Raw genomic sequence first — 27,559 nt, forward strand, 5'->3', positions numbered from 1 at the left:
GGTATACATGCCTCCTGCACAGAAATTAATTGAATCCTGTGTACGCGTAACCAATCTGGGGCTGATGCAATTGCTAAACTTCCCTGTGATTGTAATGAGAATTAAAAACTGGTACAACTTTAAATTAGGTACATGGGACAGTATTTGAGTGTAGAGCTCCATTTCAAAATATTTGGCACTTTGTTCTAAATGGAATAAGAAAAGTCGGAAAGCTTTGTAATGGAAGGTGATTTTTGAAAGGGATGTAAGCACATTTGTCTGTCCTTCTCTAGGCCTGATTTCATTTAACATTGTTCATAAATCTGGAAGAGATAGATAACATTTTAATAAAATTCAGATGCACCTATATTCATAAATGTAGGAAAAAGTCAAGAAAAGAAAAAACAGCAAGAGAGGCAAAATATATGGCAAAGCAACTCTGAAACAAGTACACCAAACCAGTCAACAGGCACACAGCAGTACCAAAAAGAGAATTTCTCTGTAAAAGTGCTGGTTAAGATGGCAAAGAAAAACTGACAGAAAACATAGGTTTCAAGTGCAGAAAAAGACTCTGAAATTTTCAGTTCCTTTCATAATAAGTAGTTCCAGTAACTTGTATTTCTATGTCAAAATAAAATAAAATAAAATAAAATGGTCTTACATTGCATTTAGAACCGATTGTCAGTCATCTTATATTACGCCCTGATCCTCAGATGGGAATATTTTCTAATCTTAATTTGCATGGAAGGATTCACTAATTTTATTAAGTTCTAGAACTGAAAAGAGTTTAGAAGACAGCAGTGGAATACTTACATCTCTCTCCCATTGCCAGACATTTTGAATCCTCCAAAAGGACTTTGGGCATTTAAGGCGTTGTAGCAATTTATCCTGTAACAGGAAGAGGCATTAAATCCAACTGCGCTGTCAGAGAGACCTTTGGAGAACTCAGGGAGAAGCTGACACTTGTGGAGCTGAGGACACTGTATAACTCTGAGTAATAACAAACTTGTCTCATGTTGAAAGGAAATGAGGGATTTATGCCACAAAAACAACATTCTGCTCCTTGCTCATCAGAAGAATGGGATTTGGCCTGTGAGGGCTGGAGGAGGGCACCAAACACTTGTACACAGTTTCGGTAATGAACTGTTAATCTGCTGACAAACCTCAGTGCCAGTTTATAACACAAGAGCTATTAGATGTGAATTTGTCCTTTTTCTCCCTGATTTCTCTTGGATCTTTAGTTTACAGAGGCTTGATATACCAAATTGCAAGCTATTAAACTCTAAAAGTGGCATTACCCAAGGACTAAAGAGGTGTCCCCTCAGTTCCTTAATGTTATAGAAAGTACGTGATTCTTTGTGTGTTTAGCAGAAACCCCACAGGATTTGCCTGTCCCACAGAAAGGATGGCTCGTACCCTGCTTGCTTTGTTGGCAGCGCTGCCCAAAGCGCTCGCCACTTTTCAACAGTTCACCCGCAGTGAGCAGTGACACCACCGCCCTGCAGCTGTTCCCTATCATGGTTAGCAATTCACCACTAGGATGGCCTAGATAAACACTTTTCAGACAGAGGGTGCAAAACTGAGATGCCATAATGATAGTGAGTCAAACTCTTTATCTCCAAGAGCCGGAGTGCGATAACTTCTGCCTTACCAGACTGTCCCAGCCTGCATTGCTGAAGAGACTGTCAGGGCCTTATTTATGTCATTTGTAAAGACGGCAGCTACCAGCCCAAAATCAGAATTGTTGGCTCTCTCTATAACTTCATCCATGGTTTTAAATCTCAGTATTTCTTGAACAGGCCCAAAAATCTGCAAGAAAGGTCAATCATTAATTAATAAACCAACCCGCTCGGAGGCATTTTATTCCTGTTCTATTCGGCTTTAATTGTCTTCTCCTATTGTACTCTTTACAAATTACTACAGCGAAGTTTAATAGCGATCCTAGCTGTCTGTAAAACTGCATGAATTTCCCAAAGCATTTGACTCAGTGGAATTCATCCATTCTTCCCTTATCTCTTCTTTGAGGTCTGAGACTTGAAAGCCAATGGTAAAAATTGAACTTCTTTACCCAGCTGATGTTGCTGTGTGCATAACAAGTTCTGAAAAGATTTTCTTTCTTTTTTTTAAAATTTTTTTTGAGATAGTGGTATTTTTAACTCTAAAGCTGTTGTCCCAAGAAGTAAACAAAAGAAAAATAATCACGTTTAGGACATTCTAAAATGATCTTGCCCATGTGTGTGTGTGTGGATACCTCCTCCTTGGCAATCCGCATGTCATCTGTTACATTGGAAAACACGGTGGGTTCAATGAAGAAGCCCTTTCTTCCTAGCCCTTTACCCCCACATTCAAGTTTTGCTCCTTCAGTAATGCCGCTTTGAATCAGTTCCAAGATCTTGTTGTATTGTTTTTTATCAATCTGAAAGAGAGAAGCAGTCATTTGACTTGCAGATCATGCACTTGACAATCAAATCAAAATTGTTTTTTAGGCAGGTTGTGTCCCCGTGAGTAGATGCATGCTGATGTTCACTGCTCTTTGGGCTGGAGATGCCAAAGATCTACACATTAGCTGCTGACTGTAACCTATGGCTCAGTCACATGTCACCTTATGTATGTGGCTAAGCTATCTAGTTTATAAGTACAAAGTAAATAATTATTCTTTGTCTCAGGTTCAATTCCTGAAAATGGTATAAGCCCAGCTGGTTTTAGTGGCAGGAACATTTTCTGAAGACCTATTTCTAATCCTGCCTCTTTTGCTTAGAATTCCTATTTCTCTAGTGGTCTACAAGCACAGTTATCATTGTAGACAATTCTTGAAAGTGCCTACAGAGACTTTTGAGAGCTTCTCACAGTTTAGAGCTGTATCTTGGGGGCTGAAGATCAGAATCTTGCTGTTAAAGCTGGGAGGCAAACTTAGTTAAGATGAGAGTTCTTACTTAACAAGAAACACCTCTGAGCTGCACAGATTATCTCCTCCTTTAGAATTTTAATCTTGAAATCATTTATCATGTCCGCTGCCCTGGACTGTGAGTGAGTACGCACTGACCTCTGTCCTAATAGAAGTCAAACACTTCCAGCCACTTTCTGGGCTGCAGAGCCAAAGCACTGTTCCTGTACCTGTGGACCTTGTTCCGTAGTTGGGTCAAAAGGACTCCCCACTACTCTCCTCTTTGCACGTTCTACACTTCTTCTAACAAACTCTTCATAGATTGATTCTTCCACATAAATCCGTGAGCCTGCAGTGCAGCATTGACCTTGATTGAAGAAGACCCCTTGGTGAGCTTGTTCCACAGCGTAGTCCACTAAAAAACCAAGACAGCAAATGTTGCTCTGAAACATCACAGACACATCTGCTATTGCACCAGTGTCGTGTATTCCATAGTGCCATATTTCTAAAACTTAAAAGCAGAAGTAGGATTTGGTTTAACAAACAACAATAGAACAGCAACCAAATCAAAACATACTGTTGTGTTAGGTCATAGAGAAAGATTATTTGTTTCATTTTGCGTCATAATTCCTGTGAAAATACAGAGTTTTAAAACATGTCTAAAGTTGATTTTTTTCCCCCATTTATTCCGCCCTGAATGCGACTATACTGGAGAGATATTAGGAGTGTTTCAGAAACACTAGATTGCAAGGGACCACTTGGGACTTCAGGCATCGTCTCTGTAATGAAGGGTCCATACGTAATACATTCCACATGCCCTCTCATGACACAAGCCACAAAATATTTCTTAATATCCCACTGCAAAAATTAAATCAAGACAGTGCTTTAGCAGTCTGTAGGAGTAGGGTATGCAAGAACAACTTCACCAATGTCTTATATGCCAGCAACATGTAATTTATCAGCTACAACTGTTAAGAGACCCTAGTAAATGGATTGTGCCCCACATTATAGAAATCCGTCTGACTGGGATCAGTAGAGGAGGAGAAAATTTGTCTGCGATACCAAGTTTGCACTTGATTTAATACTGCATGTGTGAGAATTCCAGCCAACCAAGGACTTGAAAAAATTTGACTTGGATAATGTCAAGACCCATCTTTCCCAAAAAGCCAGGTTATTCTTCTGCAAGAGAGAAAATGTCTCTTTGGGCCTATACAGATGACCGGCTATGGCTTTAAAAAATAAAGGCCAATTATAGAACAAGCAACCATTGATTTCTACTGTTAACTTCCTTGGAGGTACAACTAACACATCCTCTATCTAAGCAGGAGAGGGGGTCCTGTCATATTTAGACATTCAGAGATAAATTCTCTCATTAGGTGTAATAGCTGACTAGACAAGAATATTGAATTAATCATTAAAAAGTGATGCCCCATGGCACTGTAATACGCTTGTTACCAGTTGTAGCAGTCTGGAACATTGCTCAAAGTATAATATTTTATGGAATAAACAAAGCAACAGTGCTTTATTTTAAGCACATCCTAGACAACTCCCATCTAACAGAAAGGTCTTATTCTGCCCTCAGTGTGGTCTTAAAAAAAATTACCTAGGGTGTTCCCTGGACCACATTCACATTTTCCCAAGCAGCTCTGTGGAGACTGAACACACTAGTGGATAGAACTGATTAACTGATGTTTCTTCCTCTATAGTTAACACAGTTTTTCACCATGTGGGGCTCTAACCACTCTTCTCTGGTTTTTGGTGCACTGAACTTTCAACAGCTTTGTCATGCTTTCTGCTAACTTTTGACACATGGTGTTCCTCAAGTAGAACAAACAGCTCCTTTGGAATGGTGAGCAAATTGTCTGCTCTGCTGTTCTTCAATAATCAGGACTTTGAAGTCTGAATCTTAGCTCAAGTGCTGGTAGTTGTAATTATGGGAAGACCAGAGAGCTTTAGTATGATGTACTGTGGAACAGACAGTCCTGAAGAAGACTGTGCTCGCCTCTATGCCCTATTATTCCCTCATTGCCTGCAGCTTCTCCTCAGGTCCTCAACTGTATTTGGCACGTACAGCAAGTCACAGATCATGTAGAGCTCTGCATAGCATCCGGGAGCATTTGTCCCCCGTCCCCTGTGCAAGGCCGTAACACAGACCTGCCCCGGCAGGACTCTACTAGAAGTGTTCAGGTGATCCAGCTTGAGTTAGTAGGTTAGGGATATTTGAGATGTGGTGATTTCAGGTGGGAGATGGAGATTAGTAACTGGGGTAGAAAGCTGTAACATCTGCATCTGACTCTAGCTGGGAGGAGCCTTTTTAGCTTACCAGGATGACTGTGGCTGTAATTTAGACCTCAACTTTGTAACATTTCTATGTAGAAAAGCTCCCAATAGTTCCCAAGCTTTCCATGGTCTCTCAGATACTAGTAACTTTTGAAAATGAATACATGACCGTGAGCAACTCCTGCAATTCATGCTATTCAGAATCATTCTTCTATTCACTTTCCCCTTTTAAATTAAAAGACCAAATCCTTATTTGTCTATTTATTTGGGTTACAAAGTTCTCAGAAAATGCATTGAGTACAGTGTGCCTATGCTTCAGCCTGAAACAATAGCTCAAAGCAAGGTGTGAACTGTCCCATTCATCTTAATCGGGTGTGAACTTCAAAACCTCCTGCTGACAATTTAGATATCAACATTTTTAACTATTTCATTGCTGATATTTCAGCAGAAACTTCCAGTTTGTGTTTTTATCCTATCCTAAACCTCTGTCCTGTACCTTTTCAGGTGCCAAAAATCTCAGCTGCACAACATCATCCAGCTGCCAAAATCTTCAGCTCTCTGCTGGCAGTGGCAATGAGGATATTTCAATACACAGTTCTTAAGTTGTGGAAATTTAAAAAATTGATTATATAGCTACTGTTCGAACATCTTAACAAAGGAATACTGCACTGACTAGATTAGCAACTCAAGTATAAATTAAAGCCCTCCCTTCTTATAATTGCTGTGAAGCAAAAAAACTCACAGAATTTCTAGATTTAAAGCACTAAACTACCTTGCTGCAGTTTAGGATGACAAATGTGTATGGGCCCATGACTCTAAATAACACTGTTTCCATATGCTTGGTTATAACTTTTTTTTCAGTTTTCCTGTTGTCTGTGAATTTGTGGGTTCAAATATTGTCTTTTTCTAAAAAAAATCACAGTTTAGTCTGCTTCTGTAAGATTAAAACAAGCAATTAGATACAGCTATACTGGCCCATTCATTTTATATGAAAGATATGCCCTAAAATTAAAAAAAAAAAAAAAAGACACCACACAAACATGTTTTTAAGAAAAATATGGAAGTGCTGACTTACAATCAGCATCTGCGAAAATAATGTTTGGGCTTTTCCCACCCAGCTCCAGTGTAACTCTCTTCAAATTACTCCTTCCAGCTGCTTCTTGGATCAGCTTCCCAACCTGAAAGGAAATGGAGACACATTTTACAGGGATTGTAGTCATACAGTTCACTTTAACAGCCAATGTTGGCTATCACTGGAACAGAGCTTTAAGTAATCCAGCAGGTTCTTCAATCCAGACAGATTCTTGTCAGCAGTGGACAGCTTTCCAGGGTTTTTTCTAGAAACTGAGAGTGGATAAGGCACAGCACAGTGTTTTGTACCCTTCACCTGATGGTCTCTGTGAAAATGGCTTGGAGCTTGCTGTTAGGGTGCTTTGGGAGGCCTGAGTTCAATATCTGAAATCTGATGAAATCTTATCTGATGTAAGTGGAATTACTTCCAGCCAAACTAGTGGCATGTTCACAAGGTTTTAGATACTATTAAGAGGTTTAGTTATTTACTTTTTAGTGAAAAAAAAAAACCAATATCTGAGTATGTATTAAGCATGTATTAAACTTCCTACTGTTCATTAGTAATAACTGCTCTCATACTTATATAGTCCAGGTGTTAGTAATCCCAGATGGTCACTGCTTTTAGAATTTATTTAATTCTTACTACTTGTAGTTACTGAACTGCTAGGCAACCTGTTTGTAGGAGGGCATTTGCTCTCCTCAAAATACAGGTTTTAGTTCCCAAAGGATTAAGTAATTTGACCATGAAATCGTGATCCAGAATATGTCAAATTCTGATGAAATCATCAGCCTTTTCTGCAGGATTAACAGCACATAGCAGAATACCAAGTAGGGCACGAAGTTACAAAAGCACCATCCCAGACCTGACCCTCAGCTGCACCACTGATAATATGGGTTGAGGAGGTCAAAAGCACCTCCAAAATGTCTTTGTAGATTGTGGGGTCAGCCCTGTAGCTGGAGCAGCTGTAAATTGCAGATCTCACCAAGGAGCATGAGGGTAGATGAAGTGGAGCAGCAATCTGACAGCTACGTATTGGACATGTTTCCACATTGGTACAGTTGGAGAGGCAGCTGTGCTTCCCTGGCTTGATGAATCCAAAATAGATCAGATTTTATACTGTTGCGGTGTAAGTACACCCATTTAGCAGTTTAGGAAGTAATCACAAGTAGATATTGGCTCCTACATGGTAGAACACAGGATTAAAAGTATCTGTTGAAGATTGAGAAGCTTGAAAACGTTGATAAGTGCTTTTTTTTAACTGGAACATGTTTTAAGGTCACACAGAAAGTCAGATGTGAAGTGAGATGGCAACGAGTCCACAGTTGGACTCCTTTCGCCGTGTCATACTCTGTTCTCTCTGGCTGTTTTGTGTTTGCTGGGTCAGGTGAGTGAGATTCCCTGCAGTAAGGGGTTAATGGATGAGAAACTGAACCTCTTAGAGAACTGAAGGCAGTCTGCTGGAGAAAGTTAAGTCAGCACTGGAGTAATCAGAAAGCAAACGAAACAGAAACCAACCAGGGCCCCCACAGGGGAAAAAAAAAACGCCAAAAACCCCACAGGATAATGAAGGAATTGTCAACCACTTCATGTACCTTTGTGATTAAGGGTTTATCTGGTGCTACCGCAGTCGAGTGTGATAGAGGTTATTTACTTCAAAAAGAAAAGAAAAAAAAAAGAAAAAAGAAAAAAATAGCTTCTTTACCCCTTTATTGGTGGAATGGAGTGTTGACATTATCACAAAATTCCTTGCATATCCTCTTAATTGGAGCTGATTTTATTGCTATGTTTGACTGACAGCCAGAAGTGAACATGAAAAAAGAAGGACCCTTTCTGCCCTCCACCCCCACCACATGTATCGCGCATGTCATCTGGAAATTCCAGCCTCTCCAACTGTGCTGAAAATGTACACGGGAAAGCAGTGAGAGTGCTGTGTTTATAGCCAGTGCCAGCCAATGCCATTCACACCCCCACTGCCTTGAACCTCCCTCTCGCAAGGAACACCCACCACCTATTTCCCCTCAAAAATTTGCAAAGAGCAGAAAAGACCAAGGAAACAAGAGCAATGTGTCCAGCCCTCCATCTCTTCACCTTCCATTCTGCCACTTTAATGGCAAAACTCTGTTGTCCATGTAGGTAAAGGTTTTGAAAGGATTCTATGCAGTGATTGGCACATATGCAAGTCCAAATATTACGTACATGGCAAATATTAAAGTCCAAACGGGTTGGAGATGATGTTCTTTTGGAAAAATATGGTCAACAGTATTGTTAATACAGTGAGGTTTCCAAGTTCACACTTGACAGCTTCCCTGTGAGCGTAGACATCAGGATGGTGGGGCTCATGCTGCTCAGCATTTCTGTGCTCCTGTTGTGCCCTATGCACTTACAGGTTGAGAAAAATCTTAGGGAAGGCACCAGCACTGTGATTATTTAGTGACAAAGGCAGCCTTTTGTGACTGACCCTTTATGGAGAAAGACAGCATGAAAGGGATAAGTGATAGTGTTGCAATCTGTATGGTCTTTCAGGACATGCTTCCTGCGGTGTCTCTCAGCTCTCTGTGTGAGCTCCCACCAGGCAGCACAGCTTTGCAGGGAACACTGGCAGAGAGGACTCCCCCACAGATAATGGAGCTGTGCGATTATTCAGCAGGAATGTTGGCAGAGAAAGCCCTGACTCCCCATCATTGTTTTGAATAGGCTTCAAGATTGATATCAGGAGTATCCCTGGATAGCTTGTGAAGTACCTTAACCTTGTAAGCTGCATGGAGGGTGAGGCAGATGTAATTTGGCCCATCTCAAAGAAAACAATTTGTTATTCAGAACAACAACAACAAAGATTAAAGCAGCATTTTGTGGAACCCCTGTGCAAGAAAGCTATTTGAAGAATCCTTCTAGAAGGGTCTGTTTCTGGGCTGTGAACTGCACAACATTAGGTATTGGGAGTGTAGCATGATATAAAACACTTGTTTGTTGCTTATTTATGCCTTCCGTATTTGGAAGTTTAATGTCTCTTTCAAGAGGAGGCTAATGCAGTCACATTTAAATACTTTGTACAGAAATTCAAAAAAGTCTCTTGCCTAGTTTTGTGTTTTCAGACAGAAATCTGCTTCTCAATGGTATAGGTGGGTTTGCCTGTTATTGTTAAAGCACTGGAAGTCTCAGTAGTCAAAAGCAAACCGCCAAGGTTTGCAATACTTCCTCTACAGCTCCATCAGAATGTCTGGCTTCCCTCTGCTTGAACCTTCCTTTGGTTGCAGATACACGTTAAGTCATTAGGGAACACCTAAACGGGAACAGCAGTCTAACTAACAGCAGGTGATTTTCTTGCCTGCTGCCACAGACAAGACTCGGAGGGTAGGACTGCACAGGGAGCTGTGCAGAGTGAATGGTTCCATGAACAGTGCAAAAACTGACAGATACACATCTTCAGTGACACAGGCATTTTAAGTAACTGGGCTGCCCATCTTTGCTGTTATACCTCTCTTGGGTTATTGAGAGAATATCTGAAGAACAGTAAGTGTTTTAAGTTACAAGAGGTTAATTACATTTGGGGGAATGATATGATCAGACAGAAAATTTCTGTATTTTCTGTAATTGCAGTTTTTCTTTCCCCAGCTGCTGAGGCACTGGATGTCAGTGTTGGGCGAAACCTGCAAACCCACAGTACTGCTTACTTAGTCTCTCTGATTTTTAGCGTTTATTTTTTTAAATTCCAGATTGTATGCAAAATCTTTCTGAGAAGCTTTTTAGGACTGCATAGCATGTTCAGAGTGTGTCTCCAGCAACGACAAGCAAATTTTTAAATATTGGCATGAAGAACAGCATGTGTGTAGCGTGGTAAGTTAACAGACTCCTCGGAACAGGTCAAGTCACCTTTAGGATTCTTGTTGCTAATGTCGAAAAATGCCAGGGTGTAATTCTTCACGATATCTAAAACCAGCAAGAGATTGTGTGATCCAGGAGAGCTGACACAACTCACTGCTCGTGCAGTAGGTAGACATCCTGTCTACATCATGCATTGTGACATTCATCTCGCTTCGGAAATGAAAGGAGAATCCTGCTGAGTAAATTAGAATCAGTGGTAATACAGCTGTTAGCTACAAACATTTGTTTGGCATGAATCAATCTTGACTCTCCTGTAGTTTGCTTTGATGCTCTCTCTAGTATCTTGTTGACTAATGATGAGATCATGGTTTGTTAATCTAAGTGCATAAAGAAAACATTCTGCCAAGCAAAATGCAGACTCTTTTGCTGGGGTTTATTGCAGTTGTTTATAGACCTTTTGTTTACACAGGCATCCAGACCAATTTGTTGGATATTTATTTGGGTTACTCTGCAGAACTCTATGAACACAGACCTGAATCCTATCTCTAATCTGTCTGCATTTTAATGGGCAATAGTTTGAACAAAGTGGAAACCAGCCACTTAGGATACATTTCTTGTTGGCTAGGGCTTCAAATGTTTTGTGTGCTATCTATAATTCTCATCTTGAAAGTGTTTAACAACTGAAGAGAGTTGTAAGCCACTCTGATTTGGTGGTAACACATTTGGTTTTGAACAGAAGTTATCAGAACTCATTAAAATTTTGCAACAAGCAAAATACAATTTTTAATCCAGCCAGTGTGTTAAATGCACGTGTTTTTAAATGCTTAACTTCCTGCTTTCCATAATAATCTCTGACCGTAAGCTCAGAACATGCTGCACCGGGAACTTATGGGTACCCCAGTTCCCGTTCAGGTGGAGCACTCATACACAGGCACGGCCAGCCAGCTCACAGCTGTCAAAATGGCTGTATTTGCAAAGCCTGTAACTGAATTCACAGATTTGAGTGGAAATAAAGGCAAATGAAGAAGAAAGCAGTTTCTGATGGCTGCTTTTCTCTGCTCTTTGAGGGCCTTTCACCTTTGTTACTTAGCAGACATTCTTTCAGGAAATAAGGTAATATGAAGAACCTCTCTGTGTTTCTGATGTGTGTAAAAATTGTCCTCTCATCAGCACTTGTTCTGGAAATAAATAAGGTTTGCCGTTCCTTTAACTGGGTAAGGGAAGAGACTTCTATAACCCCTCCTGTACTTCTGAGCTCTGCAGCCCAACAGCAGACACATGGCTAAGCCAGGCATCCTGAGCTTGAATCTGTTCTTATGCTCTGAAAATATAAATGACTGAGTTTTATTTTAATTAAATTGCTACCAGTAATTTTTTGAAGGAACTCAGACAGGAGTACATTGAACAGTGAAGAAGCTGCAGCAGAGAGGGCAGAGTAAAAGGGAAAGGTGTGTATACTGAAGAGCTGGGGTAGTGTGGGAGGAAGCTGAGCTTTAGAGAACTGCTCCCAAGGTCCTGGTGAGCGGGAGTTTCACAGCTAGGGACCAGAAAGATCAAGGAGAAATATAGTAAGACATAATGTGATATTTAAATTGATTATGGGCTTTGAAGGGAAAGTAGGAAAGTGACAGGAGCAAGTGTTGATGTGATCAGATTGGCTGGAAGAAAGATTTGGTTTGGCAGTTTAAGTTTTATGTGAGGGAAGGGAAGGGAAAAAGAAAGGTCAGTGAAGCCAGAAACACTTTTGTTACAATGCCTGTGCCAAACTTTTGAGATCCATGCACCAGGGGACGGGGAGAGGGGTGAGCCATGGGAGGCTGTTCCGTAAGAAGCCGGCGGGCTGAGGGCAGCTCTCTTCTTCTGTAAGCACTTGGTACTGGTTGTGTTGCAAGACAAGGTGGTAGCCTAGATGAAGCTTTGGTGTGGCTGTGTCAGGCTTTATTGAGTTAAGGTCATGAACTTGGCCTTTTGGCTCATATTTCTGTGGATTGGGTTCTATAAATTTTGGAAAACATTAACATCACATTTTTTGTAGGAAGAGCAGCCTGGTTTCTGCCTTTAAAAAGGCTCTGCAGGAAATAGATAATAGTAGATTGAGTTTTGTGATTTTTACAAGCAAATGAGGAGTTTTCATTAGCCATAAGTATATACTTCAAAGTTAAAGAATTCCTATTTTTTTCCAAAAGAGCCTCATAGTGAAAACTCAGGAAAAACCTGTGCTTCGGACACCTAAACTTGAAGATCTTTGCGTTTGTACTGATAGGTTTTATCATTAACTTGCTCAAGTTGGAAGTATTAACTGCCTTAACGAGCACCTGGATGAAATGGGGGAGTGCAAGTTAGTATTGTGGCATTTACATATCTGATGGCTATTGGACATGCTGCAGACAAGACCAAAGAGACAAAATATGTCCATTATTATTTCATTAGAAATTGAAATGTTTTGGAAAAGTCAGAGACCCTATAGCACAGCTCATATCACAGCGTTGTGTTTAAAATGTTACAATGTTGACTTGCTGTTACAAAAAATCAGTGTTACAGGAAATCAGAAACAATATGGAATAGTTTACACTAATTCTGCATTAAAACGTTCCATCTGTTCTTGCTTTAGGTTCTTAGAGAATGGCTTTTTCATCTCTGTAATGCTTTTCACTTCCTATTAGTAAGGCTTTTAAAGGTAGGCACTGAGTTTGTACAAAACCCACAGCTTTGGAGTTTAAACGCCTATTAAAACTAAAGCTGTCTGGAACTACAATAAAAATTTATTTTGGCTACAAAAGACAACTTTGAAACCTAACCCATCTGTATTTTTCCTCCTCCAAACAGTGCAACATCCTGTATAATAGAATATTTATCTTAAACAGAGACCACATATCTTTATGAAAACAATTGTTTCAACTTAATTTATGGGGGGTAATCAGTTCATATTAGAGTTTTCAGTATTCCAGGATGCTAAAATAAATTGGTTACAGGAGATGTAATTACTAGAATAATTCCACAGAATAATCTGAAAACTGATGTTACCATTGACTTAGAATGTAACCTGTGTGTATTATAATCTAAAATTGCCATAAAAAATTCATGCACAAGCATAAAGTAATTGCAAAACAACCGTGTGTATACAAATCAATGTGACTGCAGCTACATTTTACTGGGAATTTGGGCTCATGTATGGTGACTTCCAAACTCAATTACAGGATAATTCCACAGAATAATTTATCTGAAATAATCAAGCTGGTCTCTGCAATCCCTCGGCCCACCAGGGAGACACCCACCCCACACCTATCTAGTAGGGCTGCTTGGTCAGTGGCTTGATCCACTCAGACAAACCCAGACTGACGCCCTGTGAACAGCTGTGTCCCTGGGCTGCCCAGAGCCTCCCACTGCCACGAGTGGGAGTCACAGATATCAGAGACAGACTGGATCCCTGGGGTTTAGCTCCCTCCATACAATAGTTTGTCAGATTTTGAATTGAAAAGGGCCGGGTTTAGCACTCTCTAAATATAACCAGCCCTGAAACTCCCACTGAGATTCCTTTCTGTCTGCCTTCAGACAATGAGATAAGGCCCCTTCTCCTGTGACTTCAGTCTGGAGTACCTCTATCATCCCCACCCCAACCCTGATAACAGCCGGCTTTGCACATATTTGAGAGCAAGACAGGACCTGAGTTTTGATGGATTTGTTACTCTTTCTCTAGATTACAGCCTTCAGCTTCAGACTGAACCTCCTCTGTAACATCTGCATTGTAGACTCATAGCAAGACATTTTGGCATTCAGGAGACAACTGACTCCCTTCATCTTCTGGACAGCTTCTTTCCCTCATTTTGGGAACAGACACCTTTTGTCCCTGTACTCCTTCCTCTTTAGACCTCCTCCTCATCCTCAATGTACTTGAATGCAGCACCAAAGTTGAAGTACGTTTGCCCCCTTCCTCTTCCCTTTTCCCCAAGTGCGCCAAGATACACAAATTACAGATGCTAAAGCAGCATTTATGTGTGCTGTGATATACATGGGATGTTCTGCCTACTTGCATGTGATTCACATCCCCATAAGCCCACAGGAAATCCCAGCAATATTTTTCCAGGCATATCTCCTGTGCTGAGGTGCTGAGCACAGCAGGGGCCAGAGGAAAGGAGCCCTTTCTGCTTTGGAAGTACTGTGCTACATAAGCTTAGCTGGCAAGGACAGACCACTGTTATTTAGATGTAGCTCTTTTACTTGGTGACAAATGTAGCACAAGGACTTAATATTGTCACCCTAAGTGAGGGGTGTCAAATGCATTTTCATCAGGGGCCACATCAGCCCCACAGCCCTGCCCGAAGTATTTAGTCACATTTTACAGCAACATATCCGTGAATCCTCTTACCTCAGTGGATCCAGTAAAAGCAATTTTATCAATGCCAACATGAGATGCTATGGCTGCACCAACAATTGGACCAAATCCTGGCAAAATATTGACAACGCCTGGTGGAAAGCCAGCCTGTAAAAATAGAAATGAATGAAGGGCAGCACGATTTATGAAAACTGACAGAGCACGTTAAAGCAGGCATGTGCTGGTAGATCCTTCTCCACAAGGAGAGACAGGCATTATTTCTGTCAAATATTCTTACCTCCTTGATGAGGGCTCCCATATAGAGAGCGCTGAGTGGTGTTTGTTCTGCTGGTTTAATAACTACTGTATTGCCGCAGCACAAAGCCGGAGCAATCTTCCATGCAAACATCAGCAGGGGGAAGTTCCACTGTAGGAAAAAATAAAAGTTGATAGATGGAAAAATATTGCAGTGGTGGTTTGTTTTCAAGATATCTAGCTGCTACTTCAATTATTTCTCAGGCTGATCCTCAGCATAAGTCTTTGCTAGCACAAAGCAAGGGTTTCTCTTTAATTACTGCAATTAAGAAGGCAACAACAGTGACCTTTTAGTTTTCTCTCCTGTTCAGAGAAATACAGCCCCCACCTGCAGTCTTCCTAAAATTATCTTCTGCTATCTGTTCATTTTCCTTAGTCACTGTTTTTTTTTTATTTCGGTTACTGTTTTGCAATTGGCACTTTTAATTTCCCCATGACAAATAGTTCTTGCTTCTGATACATCTGGAAAGCACGGGTTGTTTATGCTGAAGCATTTTTGGATGTAAATTTCCTACCTTGAATACATATTAACATACAAAATTTATACTCAAAATTATATAATCCTTAATTGACGGGATTACAATAAAAACATAATTGACATAAATGTCAATGCTCAATCAAAGCATTTAATTTTCGTGAAAACATCTTACTGAGCAATTTATCTGGAAGATGATAAAAAAAGAGTAAAAAACAAGTTGAGAAACACTTCGCTGATACAGACTTTTGTATCATCATTAATTTAAACTTCATTTGACTGGAGCTGATGATGTAGTGAATTATATTAATTTGGTGCACAAACAAGTTGTGGATAAGAGTAACCAGCCTTTCTGCATGAAGGCCTGATCCTAACAGGTTAAGTGGATAGTCCTGCTGATTTCAGTGGACATAACAGAGCAATAAAATAACTGCGTTTGCTCAGTCTCTCTTTTACATGTATATAATAATCTTCTTTGGAAAGAAACTAGAAAATATCACTCACAATGAGTCAGCCACTGGCCAGAACATGTTATTGCCTGATGCATATCAGCTGCCACTCTCACCGACATCCCTCTAGCCCCTGGCTAGCTTGAAAAAATACACAACTGTCTTTCCTTCACCGAACACCCAATTTTTTACTTGCTCCGTTGTTTATAAACTCTGGAGACAAAGTGATGTTTTAATTCCATCTCCAGTATACCTGGGTGGGGAGCTATAGGGCCAACAGTGTGCTGACAGCCTGCACTTCTAATGGTATTGCAAGGAGAGCTCTGACAAGTTTTATAGGGTAGTATATAGCCCTGTTTATGCTACAAAGCTACCAAGGAGTGTATGTTTTGATGGAAGCTGGGATGTGAAAGAGCATGAGGAGTTTAGTGTTAGGCTTGCTGTTTAATTTTATTTTTGTAATAACATATTTGCTAGTGTAATGGCTAAGTGCATGCAGCAGCCCAGCGGCTGTACTCTGACTGGTAGCTGTGGAGGAAATACATAACAGATGAGCAGTAGGGTTACAATGGATGCATGTGACAGCCATGTTGATGTTCTGGAGGAAAACTTGGGGGAAAAAATGAACAGGTATGGTAGATGACATGGTACCCTGAACAAAGATTTTTACAAATCTAAATGAAATAAATCCTGCTTTTGGCATGATCTTCAGCCCATGGCTAAGTTTCTCCAACATATCTGCCAGTTAAGCTCAATGAGACAAGCCTAGGGGGTGTCTAGCAGCTTTGGGGTTAGATGTTGTGGGTGTCATTTTGCAAATGCTTTTCCACGTGCTTGGCTGAAGAGTGGGGACAGAGCCGTGAAATCATTCCTTCCTAAGGACCGCTTGTGGGTCAAGCTATGAGAGCACACAGGTGTTTGCAGGGCAGGTGTAGCCACACGCTCTCAGAGCCGTTTGCACATTTCTCTGAGTTTCTATGGAGTGCCAAGCACAATAGTCACCCCTTAACAAAGATATGAAATAACAGCAAATATAAATAGGGAAAAAGGGCTTAACATGGTTAATCTTTTCTGGCTGCTCCTCTTTTAATGGAATTGCTGCATTTTACTGTTTGCTGGCTTTGTGGTTAATGTGAACAAAATGAAAAACCAACATCAACAAAAATTTCAGAGAATGTCCTGATTAGTTCCCCAGTGCTTTGTTGAGGAGAAAAGTTTCCAGACAACATTGTAATAGCTATATGTGAGCCTCCCATTGAAACTTCTGTCAAAGCCAGTTAACTGGTTCTTCTGAGAAAGTTAGCTTCTCAGTGTAATTCCCATGCAGTGTTCAGCAAGAGTATATTAAGGATGTATATTGGGGTGTAAGGGGAGTATTAGATTTGATGAAATGCTGTGTTTCTATCTTATAACAAATAAAATAAACATTTCATGTCTTTTATTAGCTACACAATGTTAATTGTAATGATAAGTCTCCTGGAGTTTCCTTTCTCCTCCAGCCTTGTAAAAGAAATAGCAGCAAAGAGTGGAATTAAAATGCATCACATTCTCCCAGGAACTGAGGAGCCTGTTAAATCACAGTAAAAACTAAATAAATAAAAAGACTACCACAGCAAAGCATCAATTTTCCATAAGTTGTGTGAACATCCATAACCACTGACAGCATATTAACACTGTGTTTTGCTTTGCTTGTTTTAATCATGAGAATTCTATGACTTGAGAACTTAACTCCTAATAACAGAGCCTAAACCCTATTAGCATGTTCAAATAAGCATTTGCAGGGAGGCTGTTAAAGATATGTCAACAATATGAGCTCAGCTTTTTTCGTAATGGAAAACACACATAGCTGAGGACCATGTTTTATGTGCCTTTAAAGAGAGCTGGTTCAAATGAAAATAAATAGAAAGCGCTAGTAGAGATACTCACAGGGATGATCTGTCCACACACTCCGATGGGTTCGTGTCTTGTAAACGTAAAATAATCTCCATCTGAAACAGATGAGCATGGTTACTCTCAAGTGCAGTTTTACTTGGCAGAACAAAAAAAAAGAATAGAGGGAGCGAGGGAGAAAACTCTAAGGATCAGCCTTTGATGGCAGTAAAAGAAATAAAGAAGTAAGTAATGGAAATGTTTTTTCATGAGCCAGCATGGGAAACCCAGGTTCAGGAGCAACCTCATTGTTCTTTCTGTAGAACAAAGGAAGCAGGCGTTCCATGAGAAAGCAACCTGCTTTGCTCCTTGGGAAAGAGAACAAGCTGTACCCCACAAAAAAGGGCAGCAGCAAGGAAGCCACTTACTGGCCCCTGCTCAGGATGAGAGTAATGAAGGAAGAGTCTCCAAAGCAATTTCCTGAAAGGCATGACGGGAACACAGCAATGTAAAGGTATATACACAAGCAGATGAGGGATCGTAGAGTAACGTACATATCACTCATTCTCCATTCGAAGTAATGGAATGATACACCACAATCTGTAGATGTGGAACGGAGAGAGGAAGCCTGTGACTGATGCGTAATTGAGCATAATTTCTGCAGGAGACAACACTGAGGAGAAAACAGTGGTCATCGTACAGCCATGCTCTGATAGCTGACTTGTAGGACAAGGCCTGTGTCAGAAATGGTGCCAAGCTACACAGGTAGTCAGTTTAAGCTGACAGAATAAGAAAAGTTGGATGCAGCTAGAAAACACAAGAGAGAATAAGAAAAGTTTTCACAAATCTTTTGGGCAAGGTAGAGATGAAGAAATAAATGGAGGGACCAAGTCATAAACTTTGAAATAATGTTTTTTTGTCTCACTGAACTTTTGAAAGAAATAAGAATACGGAATAAGAAAAATTGTAACAACAAAGATGCAGGAAAAGCAGACTGCATGTTTCCAAATAGCACGTGTGGATGGTATGAGGCTAAAAGGAATTACTTAATTCACTCTGATCCTCTGATCTGGCAATTATTTTTAAGATTAAAAAAAAAAAAGCTAAAAACTTGAGGAGCGAGAGGTTATCATTAGTTAAAGTGAGTGTTGTGCTAGATCTGCAGTCCTTAACTAAAGCACTGTTGAGCTCAGGGCAGCCTGAGTCAGGTCACAAAATAAACACATCTGTGATTTGGGGTCAGGCCTGTGGTCTGGGGAACCTTTCAGGTGGCCTGGCCCGCTCAGAGCGGCAGGTCTGTGCTGCCACAGGCTGATGGAGTTCGGGCTCTTTCACAAACCTGCGTGGTTGTTGCTGCTTCAGCACTTGCCTGTGGTCTGGGAGCACGTGCTGAGGTTACACATACTGTGATGTGATGGAGGTTTCTTCACAATTGATAAAGAGCAAGAAAATGACCTGCTCTGTGTGGGGGCCAGTTAAGGTATTGTCTGACCATCAGCTTTGTTAGTGTGCTTGGCCTGCATCTGTGCAAAGTTTGTACCTAAGTTGTAGCTGTATAAACTAGCCCATGCTCAAACCACCTCTGAATTTAGATCAAATATTTTTTGGTGAGGCTACAGCTGAAAGAAGGGCTACACTAAAGGCATGAGCCAAACGTGCCCCTCGGTCATCGAGTAGTATCTGGTAGTGCTCGGCCATCTAGAAAAACTTGAATCTCTTTACTTAGAAAAATCATTTCAACTAACTATGTGAGGATGATGAGAAGGTCACCTAGGCTCAATCACAGGAGATGATTTACCAGGACAGGAAGTGGTCAGACAGAGGCAGGGAGCAGGAGGAGGAGTTAAAATGCTTTTGCTCCCATGGTCACTGCCCAGTGCAGGGTACGTGCTTTCCTGTGGCCTCACCTCATTCAGGCTGGAGCTGCAGCCAGCCCTGTTCAGTAGTGGGGAAAGACCTAAATTTGACAACAGAGAGTACATATTGGAAACCTGCTGCAATGTCCTGTACTAGATACCTGTTAACAATAAAGTGGTTAATCCATAAAGCTCCTTGGGTTTAAATAAAGACCTCAACTTGTATTTGATTAGAAACAACTTATTTTCATGCCTGCTTATTTCTGTACATCTACTTTACAGGATTTGCTCAGTAGAAACCTGAGCCAGAGTAGCTAATACAGAATAATTAGAAGAAAGGTAACAATAGTCTGCAACCAAGACAGGGAGCAGAACAGAGGAAATAAAAGAGGGAGGAGGAGAGAGAAAAGAGGTTCATATGAGGAAAAGGAGGACGAAAATAGCTGATGAGTGGCTTGCTTTGCATTGACAAAATGTCATGCACCATTTTGATCTCTAGATGCTTCACAACTTCCCAGTGAAGATTGAGAATATTTGTTTCACAAATTGAGATGATCAGTTTGATTTTCCAGGTTGTCTTCTACAGATGCTAGAAGTGGTTCACAGACCACAGAAAGAGTCATCAGACCAGACAGAAGTAGAGTACAAGTCAAAATAGGGAGAATTTATACAGGCAAAAGTGTCTAAGTGCTCAAGAGGCACATAGAGGAGACAGCTAAAAATACCAGCGTGTACTTGGTGGTACTGTGAGAGGTGGATTCTCAGCCAGAAGGATGGTGACAATGTAACAGTTACACAGGTTAGCACTGTCTGACTTTAGATTGTCACTGCATAATCATTGCCACGTCTCTGCATGCTTCATAACAGAAAGTTCTAGATAACCTGAACCTGCTTGCCAAGGCAGACAAATGGTGGTTAGTTCTACCAAATGTAGGCAGAATGTTCTTTCTGCAGAGCGATAGCTCCCATGCAGAGTTACTTGCCCTGCTTTCTTCCATTAGACTCTAGACAGCTGCCCTTTTTGACACCTACTTCCAAAGTTCATCATCCACAGACTTACTGTTCAGATGGGGTTCTTGAGGTTGCTTTCTAACAATATCTTTGTGAACTTATGTGACTTGAAGTTATTCAGAAGCTCTAGATGTCTCTGGACAGGCCAAAGATGTATCTAAGAGCCAACTTGTCAATAATGTAAAATAAGCTATTACCACAGCAAAATGTAGTGAATCACTTTTTTTTCTGAACAGGGAACATAGAAAGCTTCCCTGTGCTCAGAAATTAAATATGAGACTTGTATAAACTAATCTTAAAACTCTAAAATGTTTTAAAAGTCATGCTAATGACACATGTTCCAAGACGCTATTGCTGATGATTGTTCCTCTTATCCTGCTACTAGCTGGCAGCCTGAGAGGGCTCGGACAGCCTGACCCCTCATCCAATCTAAAAAATTTGTCTTAAAACCTTTTTTTAAAATATTCTCAGCTGATGTAAACTGTCATTCTTCAGTCATCACTGATATTAACAGAGCCAGATCAATTTGCAGCTGCTTAGCACCTGGCCCAAAGATTTTTATTTTTTAATTAAAAAGCAAGCCACATTTATCCAGGGATCTCTCACTTTGGGACAGCAGTACCTACCACAGATGTGTTTGCTCAGATTTCCATCAGGAGTCTCCATCACAGATATTTTATTTGTGTAACAATCATAGTACAGTCACATGTCTCAAATAGCAGGACACAACCAACAAATGGGTGTTAAGTCTTTAAGCTGTACCATATCATATCATATATTGATTTCAAGATGCATTTTTGCTTGCATCCAACTTATTAGTTTAACAATTTCTAGTCTGACTTCATTGTGTTTTAATTTAAATCATCAAGGCTTTAACATGAGAGCAAGCAAAGGGCAGTCTGAAGGTTTTAGCAGCTCTGGGACAAGAAGGAATGTGACTGTAAAATGCAATGTTCTTCTATTTGTCTATCACTTGCCTATTTTTATTTTAGAGGAAAAGAAAACCTCAACAGAAATATAGGAAAGGTTGGGAGGTTCCAGATTTATTAGCACACTGAACAGAAAGAGGAGGAGATTTAATAGAGATTTAATAGGAGATTTTGGGGTTTTCATCTTGTTTGGTTTCCTTTAATGAGCTGATGGCAAGTTAATGTGGAGAGCGCCATTGTTTAACACTGGCTTTGCTCTAAAATAGCTTTATGAGACTGATGAATTTATGGTGTGAAACTAGAGGAATACAGAGGAGTGTTAAACCAAGAGGAAGAACTAATTGATACTCTGACAATCTGTGAGAGGACTTACGCTTCTACACTACTGATAACTGTTTTAGTACTGAAGTTTGCATTTAGGAGGGCCTGCTGAAAATGTGCCTTCTGCAGCAGCATAGCCCATCTCACTGGAAAAATATTAGGGTTCTCATCTGATACACTACTTGAGGACAAGAATAAGCAGAGAATATTTACTCTCCTTAATCTAGCAATGCTCATTGGTGATTGACCTAATTTCTGTGTACCTGCAGGGCTGATGAGTGAGAAGGAGGCATTCACTGACCAGGGAGAAAGGGATTAGGGAACAGGAAATTTGCTGAATATATGAATTTATGGTGTGCATGTTTAAATGTGAAGTGCAAGCAGCAAAACCACGATTTATGAATCTCAGCCCAAATGACTGTGCAAATCTTAAGGAGTCCTTGCAGGAGAGTCTACACCTGAAATATTAATATTTTCATTCCTTTGGTGAAAATATACTTGTGATGATAAACATCAGTCAGTATGCACTGCAGTTTTAATAAGGTGAAGCGCTGTAACGAGTAATGCTGCAGTAAGAATTACATGATCTGTTTTCCTCTGGAAGACTTTGGGGCCACATTTTCAAGTTATGTGCTTGCCTAACCTTGAAAGTTTTGTGCTTTGCTGTACAGAGGCAAGCTATGTACTGCAGATATCATGCTACGTAATGTAACTTTAAGGAACTAGATGGGCAACAGCAAGATTCATTTACTTGTGAGTCTCCTTCAGTAAAGTGTAATAAACAGGCATGTGCAATGAGCAGTGTGCACCATGAAGCCAAAAATAACCCAGAGAATAAACGTTGATTTTCCTTACTGTTTTTCCAAATATTTATTTTATGCAGGTAAAAGATTAGTATATTTATCTCAATGACTGCACCTGCATAAAATTATTCTTGGCTATCATGGGCCATTTTGTATAATTATAGCAGTTGGTACATCGAGTCGAGACTACAAATGTATATGTTTGCAACAGAAAATGCAGCCTGTATTTGTTAAAAAGCTGGGTGGGCGTGACAGGAGGAAGAGACTCATTAAATATATTAAAAAAAAAGAAATAGTAAGGATTTTTTTCTTATCTCTTTAGAAAAAATACGAGCAGAATATTTTCCTAGCACTCTCAAAGATTTATCTTACACATACAATATAAAAATCATCCCACTGAACAACTGGAAGAAGTATATATAACAAAATACATCTGATATGTATGTACAGTTCTCTATAGTAACACTGCAAACTCTCTCAAGCATAAATTGATTTGGATCTAGTGTTAGTCCCAAGTAAAATGTTATGCACAGGCAGTAAGAAGACGTATATAAACAAGATATAGATGTAAGCATAAAGTTTCTTCAACAGACAGCTAACACTATTTTCATGTATTCCAAGGTATTTGGCAGGTTTATACTCCACCCATTTTTTTAAGTGTAACAATATTTAAATGTAGGTATTGAGCTATCTCCTCAGATGGACACATGCAAAAAAACCCAAAACACTGTTTGTCATGTGCCTGTGGGGCAGAACAGTAGCAGGTCATCTAGTCCAGCCCTTGCCAACTTTTAAGCATCTGCTTCAGCAACACACCACACACTCTGAGACCAAACCAAGGTCCTCCTATACCTTTCACAAAGCTGTAATCTAGTGAGTCATTTGGGCAGGAGGATGTGTAGGTGCATACCCGTGCTTCAATCCGCCTTACCTACAGGAATGGTCATTCCATGGATTTTGTCTGCCCAACCAGCATAATACCTCAGGGTTTTTATGACCCCCTGGAGATCTACATAGAAAGCTTGCAAGAAAGGTTTGCCGCTGTTCAGTGATTCCATAGTCTGCAGAACAAGAAGTTAAGAAATATAAGCACAGTAGCATTTTATGTTATTGCACTTAACTGAAGAGCTGATAAGACACTGAATACTTATGACACAGATTTTCATGAAGACCAACCAGTTACGCCTTGGTGTAGTCTTAACCCAAAAGATTCAGAACAACTATCTTATCCCTTTTGTTACTTCTTTTTTTGAAAATGTGAACAAAAAGCATTTTCCTTAAAAAAAACCCCCTATGATTTTAAGAATGCGTGCGTGTGTGTGTCTGCCTGTCTTGTGGGTTTGTCTGCGTATCCACATGCACGTACATGTGCCTGTGTGTATTTTGGACCTAATAGCCACTGTGTTTGGTCCAGCTATATAAATGCTAAATTGCTTTCATCGGGAGCCAAGATAAAAATGCCTGTCAAACCAGGTTCTGTTATGTTAATGATAACAGCTGAGAAGGGGCTCCTTGTAACCCCATATTAATGATCTGAATCCATAAAGAGAAGAATGGACATATCCCTCTTTATATAATTGATGTGAATATAAAAATTTCTCTATGTGGCTGCCAAGTCTCCTGCTGAGGTCTGAGATATCTATACTGTACAGCCAGTTTATTTATTGCCATCAAATAAACAAACTCTCCTCTAGGGAAGCTCATAAATTAGCAAGCTAATGTCCTTATTTTTAAGTTAATATTCCTATTTTTAAAAGTATCTTATAAGCTATCCTCTTAGGGGTTCCTAAGATCATTTAGCAAAAAGAATCCAATAAAATATTCTAAGACATTGAGTAGCTTAACTCATTCTCAATAGCTGTCTAATAGAAATCGTTAAGAATGGGCAAAGTACGCCCATGTGTAACACACCAACCATCAAATGAGTTTCTACAGAGAAGAATGGAGGCCTAATTCTGCACTGACTTATATCCCCAAGAGCAATTAATGGCATTGCCTGCAGTGCAATTCGGTAAAGAACTTGGCTCTAGAAATACAAATCAAATGACAGGCAGAGTAAACTTGATTTGCTGTGCACTTCCTTCTCCCTGTGGTGATTTTACAGTGTACACTGGTGGTAAGATGATTTAAGCGTTGACAAAGCTGGAATTAAGATGTTCACCAGCTTAGTTCAAAGCACTTGACATGCGGAAAACAACATTAACAATGCCACTGTTTAGATGGCTTCATACGTGAGCGAAACAGTGCGGTACCCAGAATTCGTGTTACCAGTTGAGTATCAGTAAGCATTTCACTAATATCTGCACAAATCACTTTATGCAGTCTCCCATTTTGTGTTTTAGAAAAGTTACAAGTGTTCGTAACAGGCATACGCAGGTGTGCACACCCATTCATTTGTCTGATGTCCAGTTTAAAGCTTGTTGGAGTCAATTGGAAGACTCTTGTTGACTTTTAGGAGCTTTGGATCAGGTCTTAAGTAGACAGCCATCTTAGCCATCAAGCTTGAATATAGTTTTCAAATATAATTCATATTAGCACAGTTATGAACTAAGTTGCTCTCAGAATGTAAAACTGACAGGTGATCTGACTGTGCCACTTACAGCAAGAATCGCTCTGTCTCTTTCGACCAGGTCCGCTAGCTTGTCCAAAAGATGGCCTCTCTCCGATGCATCCATCCTCCTCCAGACTGAACCCAGAGAGAAGGCAAGGCGAGCTGCCCTCACGGCTTTGTCTGTATCAGCCTGTCAAGAAGGAAGAAAAAAGAAGAAAGGTATTGAGGTAAATAACATTACCAGGCTTATGAAATTTGCTGTTGTACATCCTTAGTCACATTATGGGTTTTAGAACTGTGATTAATAAAAGAACTGTCCAACAGTGCTATTCCAGGCTATCGCTTTGATCTATTTATACATTTCTACCCATTCACGAGATACATTACCTTGTCAGCTTCCTGGATCTCACAGATCTGCTCTCCTGTTGCTGGATTATATACTGGGAATATTCTCCCACTTTCAGAATTTTGCCACTCATTGTTGATAAAAATCTAGAAAAGGAAGAAAAGTCGTCAGTGTTCCTGCATGAACAAACGGGAATGTATATAACACCAAACTCCTAGGAAAGGCTGCAGATTCTAATACAAGAAAGTTGAAACTTACGCCTGTGAAAATGAAGTTTTTTTAAGAGTTCAGGCTAAGGGTCAGCCCCTGATGTCTGTCTGTGTTCTGTGGCAGTATCACTATAGCAGCAACATCAAACTCTAAATAACTTGGTTGACATTCACATTTTGTTCAAAAACTGTAACAAGTAAACCAAAAAAAGAAATACCTGTATCAGACAAAAAGCCTTGAAACTGCTAGAGACAAGGGAAGGATTTGGAGTAATCATTCAATTCAGTAAGTAAACATTTGGTCACTGATACAACCCAGTCAAGGCTGAATAATCTCAAACATCACAGTTCTTCAATACACAGTCAGTTGATTATGGCTACAGTGATGGCTTGCAGCACAGAATTAACTTGCTTATCTGCTTGTAACAATGGAAATTGTTACATTCTCTCAGTATTGACATCATTTTAATTGTCATGGGCAAGCCAAATCTGAATTTTAATGGTGCTGACAACAGCTGTCTTGAGAGGTAATGACAGATGAGTTTATTTAAAGTAGATTTTTACTGGTAGCTGCACACGCCCCGGTTATTGTCTGCTGAATGGCTTTCAGGAACAGGATGTAGTTATTTCTTAGCACATATGAAATAAGTCACTCTAGTAGAATGACTGAGTGAAAGGTTTTCCAGGTATTCAGACTCTTCCTGCCCTTGAAATCTTTCCAAGAAAGAAAGTGTTCAAAAAGTCCAGGCATCATATGGTTTCCTTGGAGTTCAGGTATCAATGTTCTTTCATTGTATTTCGTGAAGTACAACTTTAAATGTGTAAGGGGAAGTTCTGGCCTCATTGAAATCGATGGGGATTTTTACCACTGATTTCACTGGAGGCAGGAGTTTGCCCCTAGACAGAAGAAATGTTCACCACCCTTTTTTGCATGAGGGGTTAAGTTGCATTTATGGAGATGGGGCTGTTCCTCTGGTTAAAGCAAAGCACAGCCCCATACCCATACAGATCCTATGATGAGCAGAAAGTTGAGGGACCCTTTGAAAGATTCAGGACTCTCAGTTCCAATCAGAGATAGTCAGGTGGTAGAAACAGGCCTATCTTTTTAGATCATAGATACGGAACAAGAATGAACGAGATATTAAATATTGGTCTAGTTCCTTCACAGAACCAACCGCAGATGCTGGGTCAAAAATCTGTCCCACCAATGGGGCAGACTAAACCTCACAAACAACTTGTCCAGAGTAGTACTTTGCCAGCTCTTTAATCTTGCACTTACTGCTGTCTTACTGCCATGCAATAAAGAAGCTGTTGCCTTTGTACTGGTAGATGGCTCGGGTCAGCCAGATGAGAACAGGGAGACAAAGGAATAGACAATTCATATGTAAGGACTTTGCTTAAATTTGATGTGGCAAAACCAGGACAAAAAATTACATGTTTTTCATGTGGAAATGAATGGAATGTAATACCTGTCTTTTCTAGTCAAAGAATAGTATGATGAGATTATAGACCAGCTGCTGCTGGTTTAGGCTTGAAGTAGTACGAGGATAGCCACACGAGCCTGCCAACTAAATAGTTTAAAACTAACTATACCTTAAGTGTTTACAACTTGTCCAATGGCAAAAAAAAGGCATCAGCATGAAAATGCTCAGTGTTTAAGGAAAGAGGATCACCAGAGATTTAACATAGCTGTAAGGAAGGAAGGAAACAAGTAGAGAGCTAGTCATAAATTGATGAGAAGAAACTGAGCTAGGAAAAAGCCCCACAACACTATTCTATTATAGCAAAAAAAAAGCAGCCAAGAGAAAAAACAGTCAGGAAGCTCAAGATGAACAGTTGCAACACCAAAGGGTAAAAGAAGAGAACACGGTGAGGACACCGGTGTGCCTGTGCTTTTTAAAGAAAGTGAAGTAATTGCACGCTCACATTTGCACACGAAGGCAAAGATGTGTCTGTGGACAAACCAGACCTGAGATCGCTCAACCTATTCTCCAAGCCAAATGGAAGCCATGTAGCTATGTTCTAATCAGGAGGCCTTATTAGCTCAGGCTCAGTGCCACACTGACGGCAATGACA

At 40.2% G+C, this 27,559-nt stretch overlaps 1 protein-coding gene and 1 long non-coding RNA gene across 3 annotated transcripts in view; one reads left to right on the plus strand and one right to left on the minus strand.

Moving 5' to 3' along the window:
* Positions 1–27,559, plus strand: part of LOC110365199 (uncharacterized) — a 107,652-nt gene that overhangs the window by 60,165 nt on the left and 19,928 nt on the right. For both annotated transcript variants that reach the window (XR_010475244.1, XR_010475245.1), the window contains exon 3: positions 25,008–25,155. This is a non-coding gene — a long non-coding RNA (uncharacterized LOC110365199). The remainder of the gene's footprint in view (positions 1–25,007; positions 25,156–27,559) is intronic.
* The window catches only part of ALDH1A2 (aldehyde dehydrogenase 1 family member A2), a 55,434-nt gene that overhangs the window by 5,116 nt on the left and 22,759 nt on the right, over positions 1–27,559 (minus strand). Inside the window, exons 3-13 of the mRNA XM_065076015.1 lie at positions 25,316–25,420; positions 24,978–25,118; positions 23,309–23,438; positions 17,515–17,576; positions 14,648–14,776; positions 14,404–14,517; positions 6,219–6,321; positions 3,094–3,278; positions 2,231–2,395; positions 1,631–1,788; positions 793–867 (exon numbers count right to left, since the gene is read on the minus strand). Of these exons, the coding sequence (XP_064932087.1) occupies positions 793–867; positions 1,631–1,788; positions 2,231–2,395; positions 3,094–3,278; positions 6,219–6,321; positions 14,404–14,517; positions 14,648–14,776; positions 17,515–17,576; positions 23,309–23,438; positions 24,978–25,118; positions 25,316–25,420 (1,367 nt within the window). The remainder of the gene's footprint in view (positions 1–792; positions 868–1,630; positions 1,789–2,230; positions 2,396–3,093; positions 3,279–6,218; positions 6,322–14,403; positions 14,518–14,647; positions 14,777–17,514; positions 17,577–23,308; positions 23,439–24,977; positions 25,119–25,315; positions 25,421–27,559) is intronic.

This window comes from Columba livia, chromosome 11 (assembly GCF_036013475.1).
Source record: "Columba livia isolate bColLiv1 breed racing homer chromosome 11, bColLiv1.pat.W.v2, whole genome shotgun sequence".
Classification (NCBI taxonomy): domain Eukaryota; kingdom Metazoa; phylum Chordata; class Aves; order Columbiformes; family Columbidae; genus Columba; species Columba livia.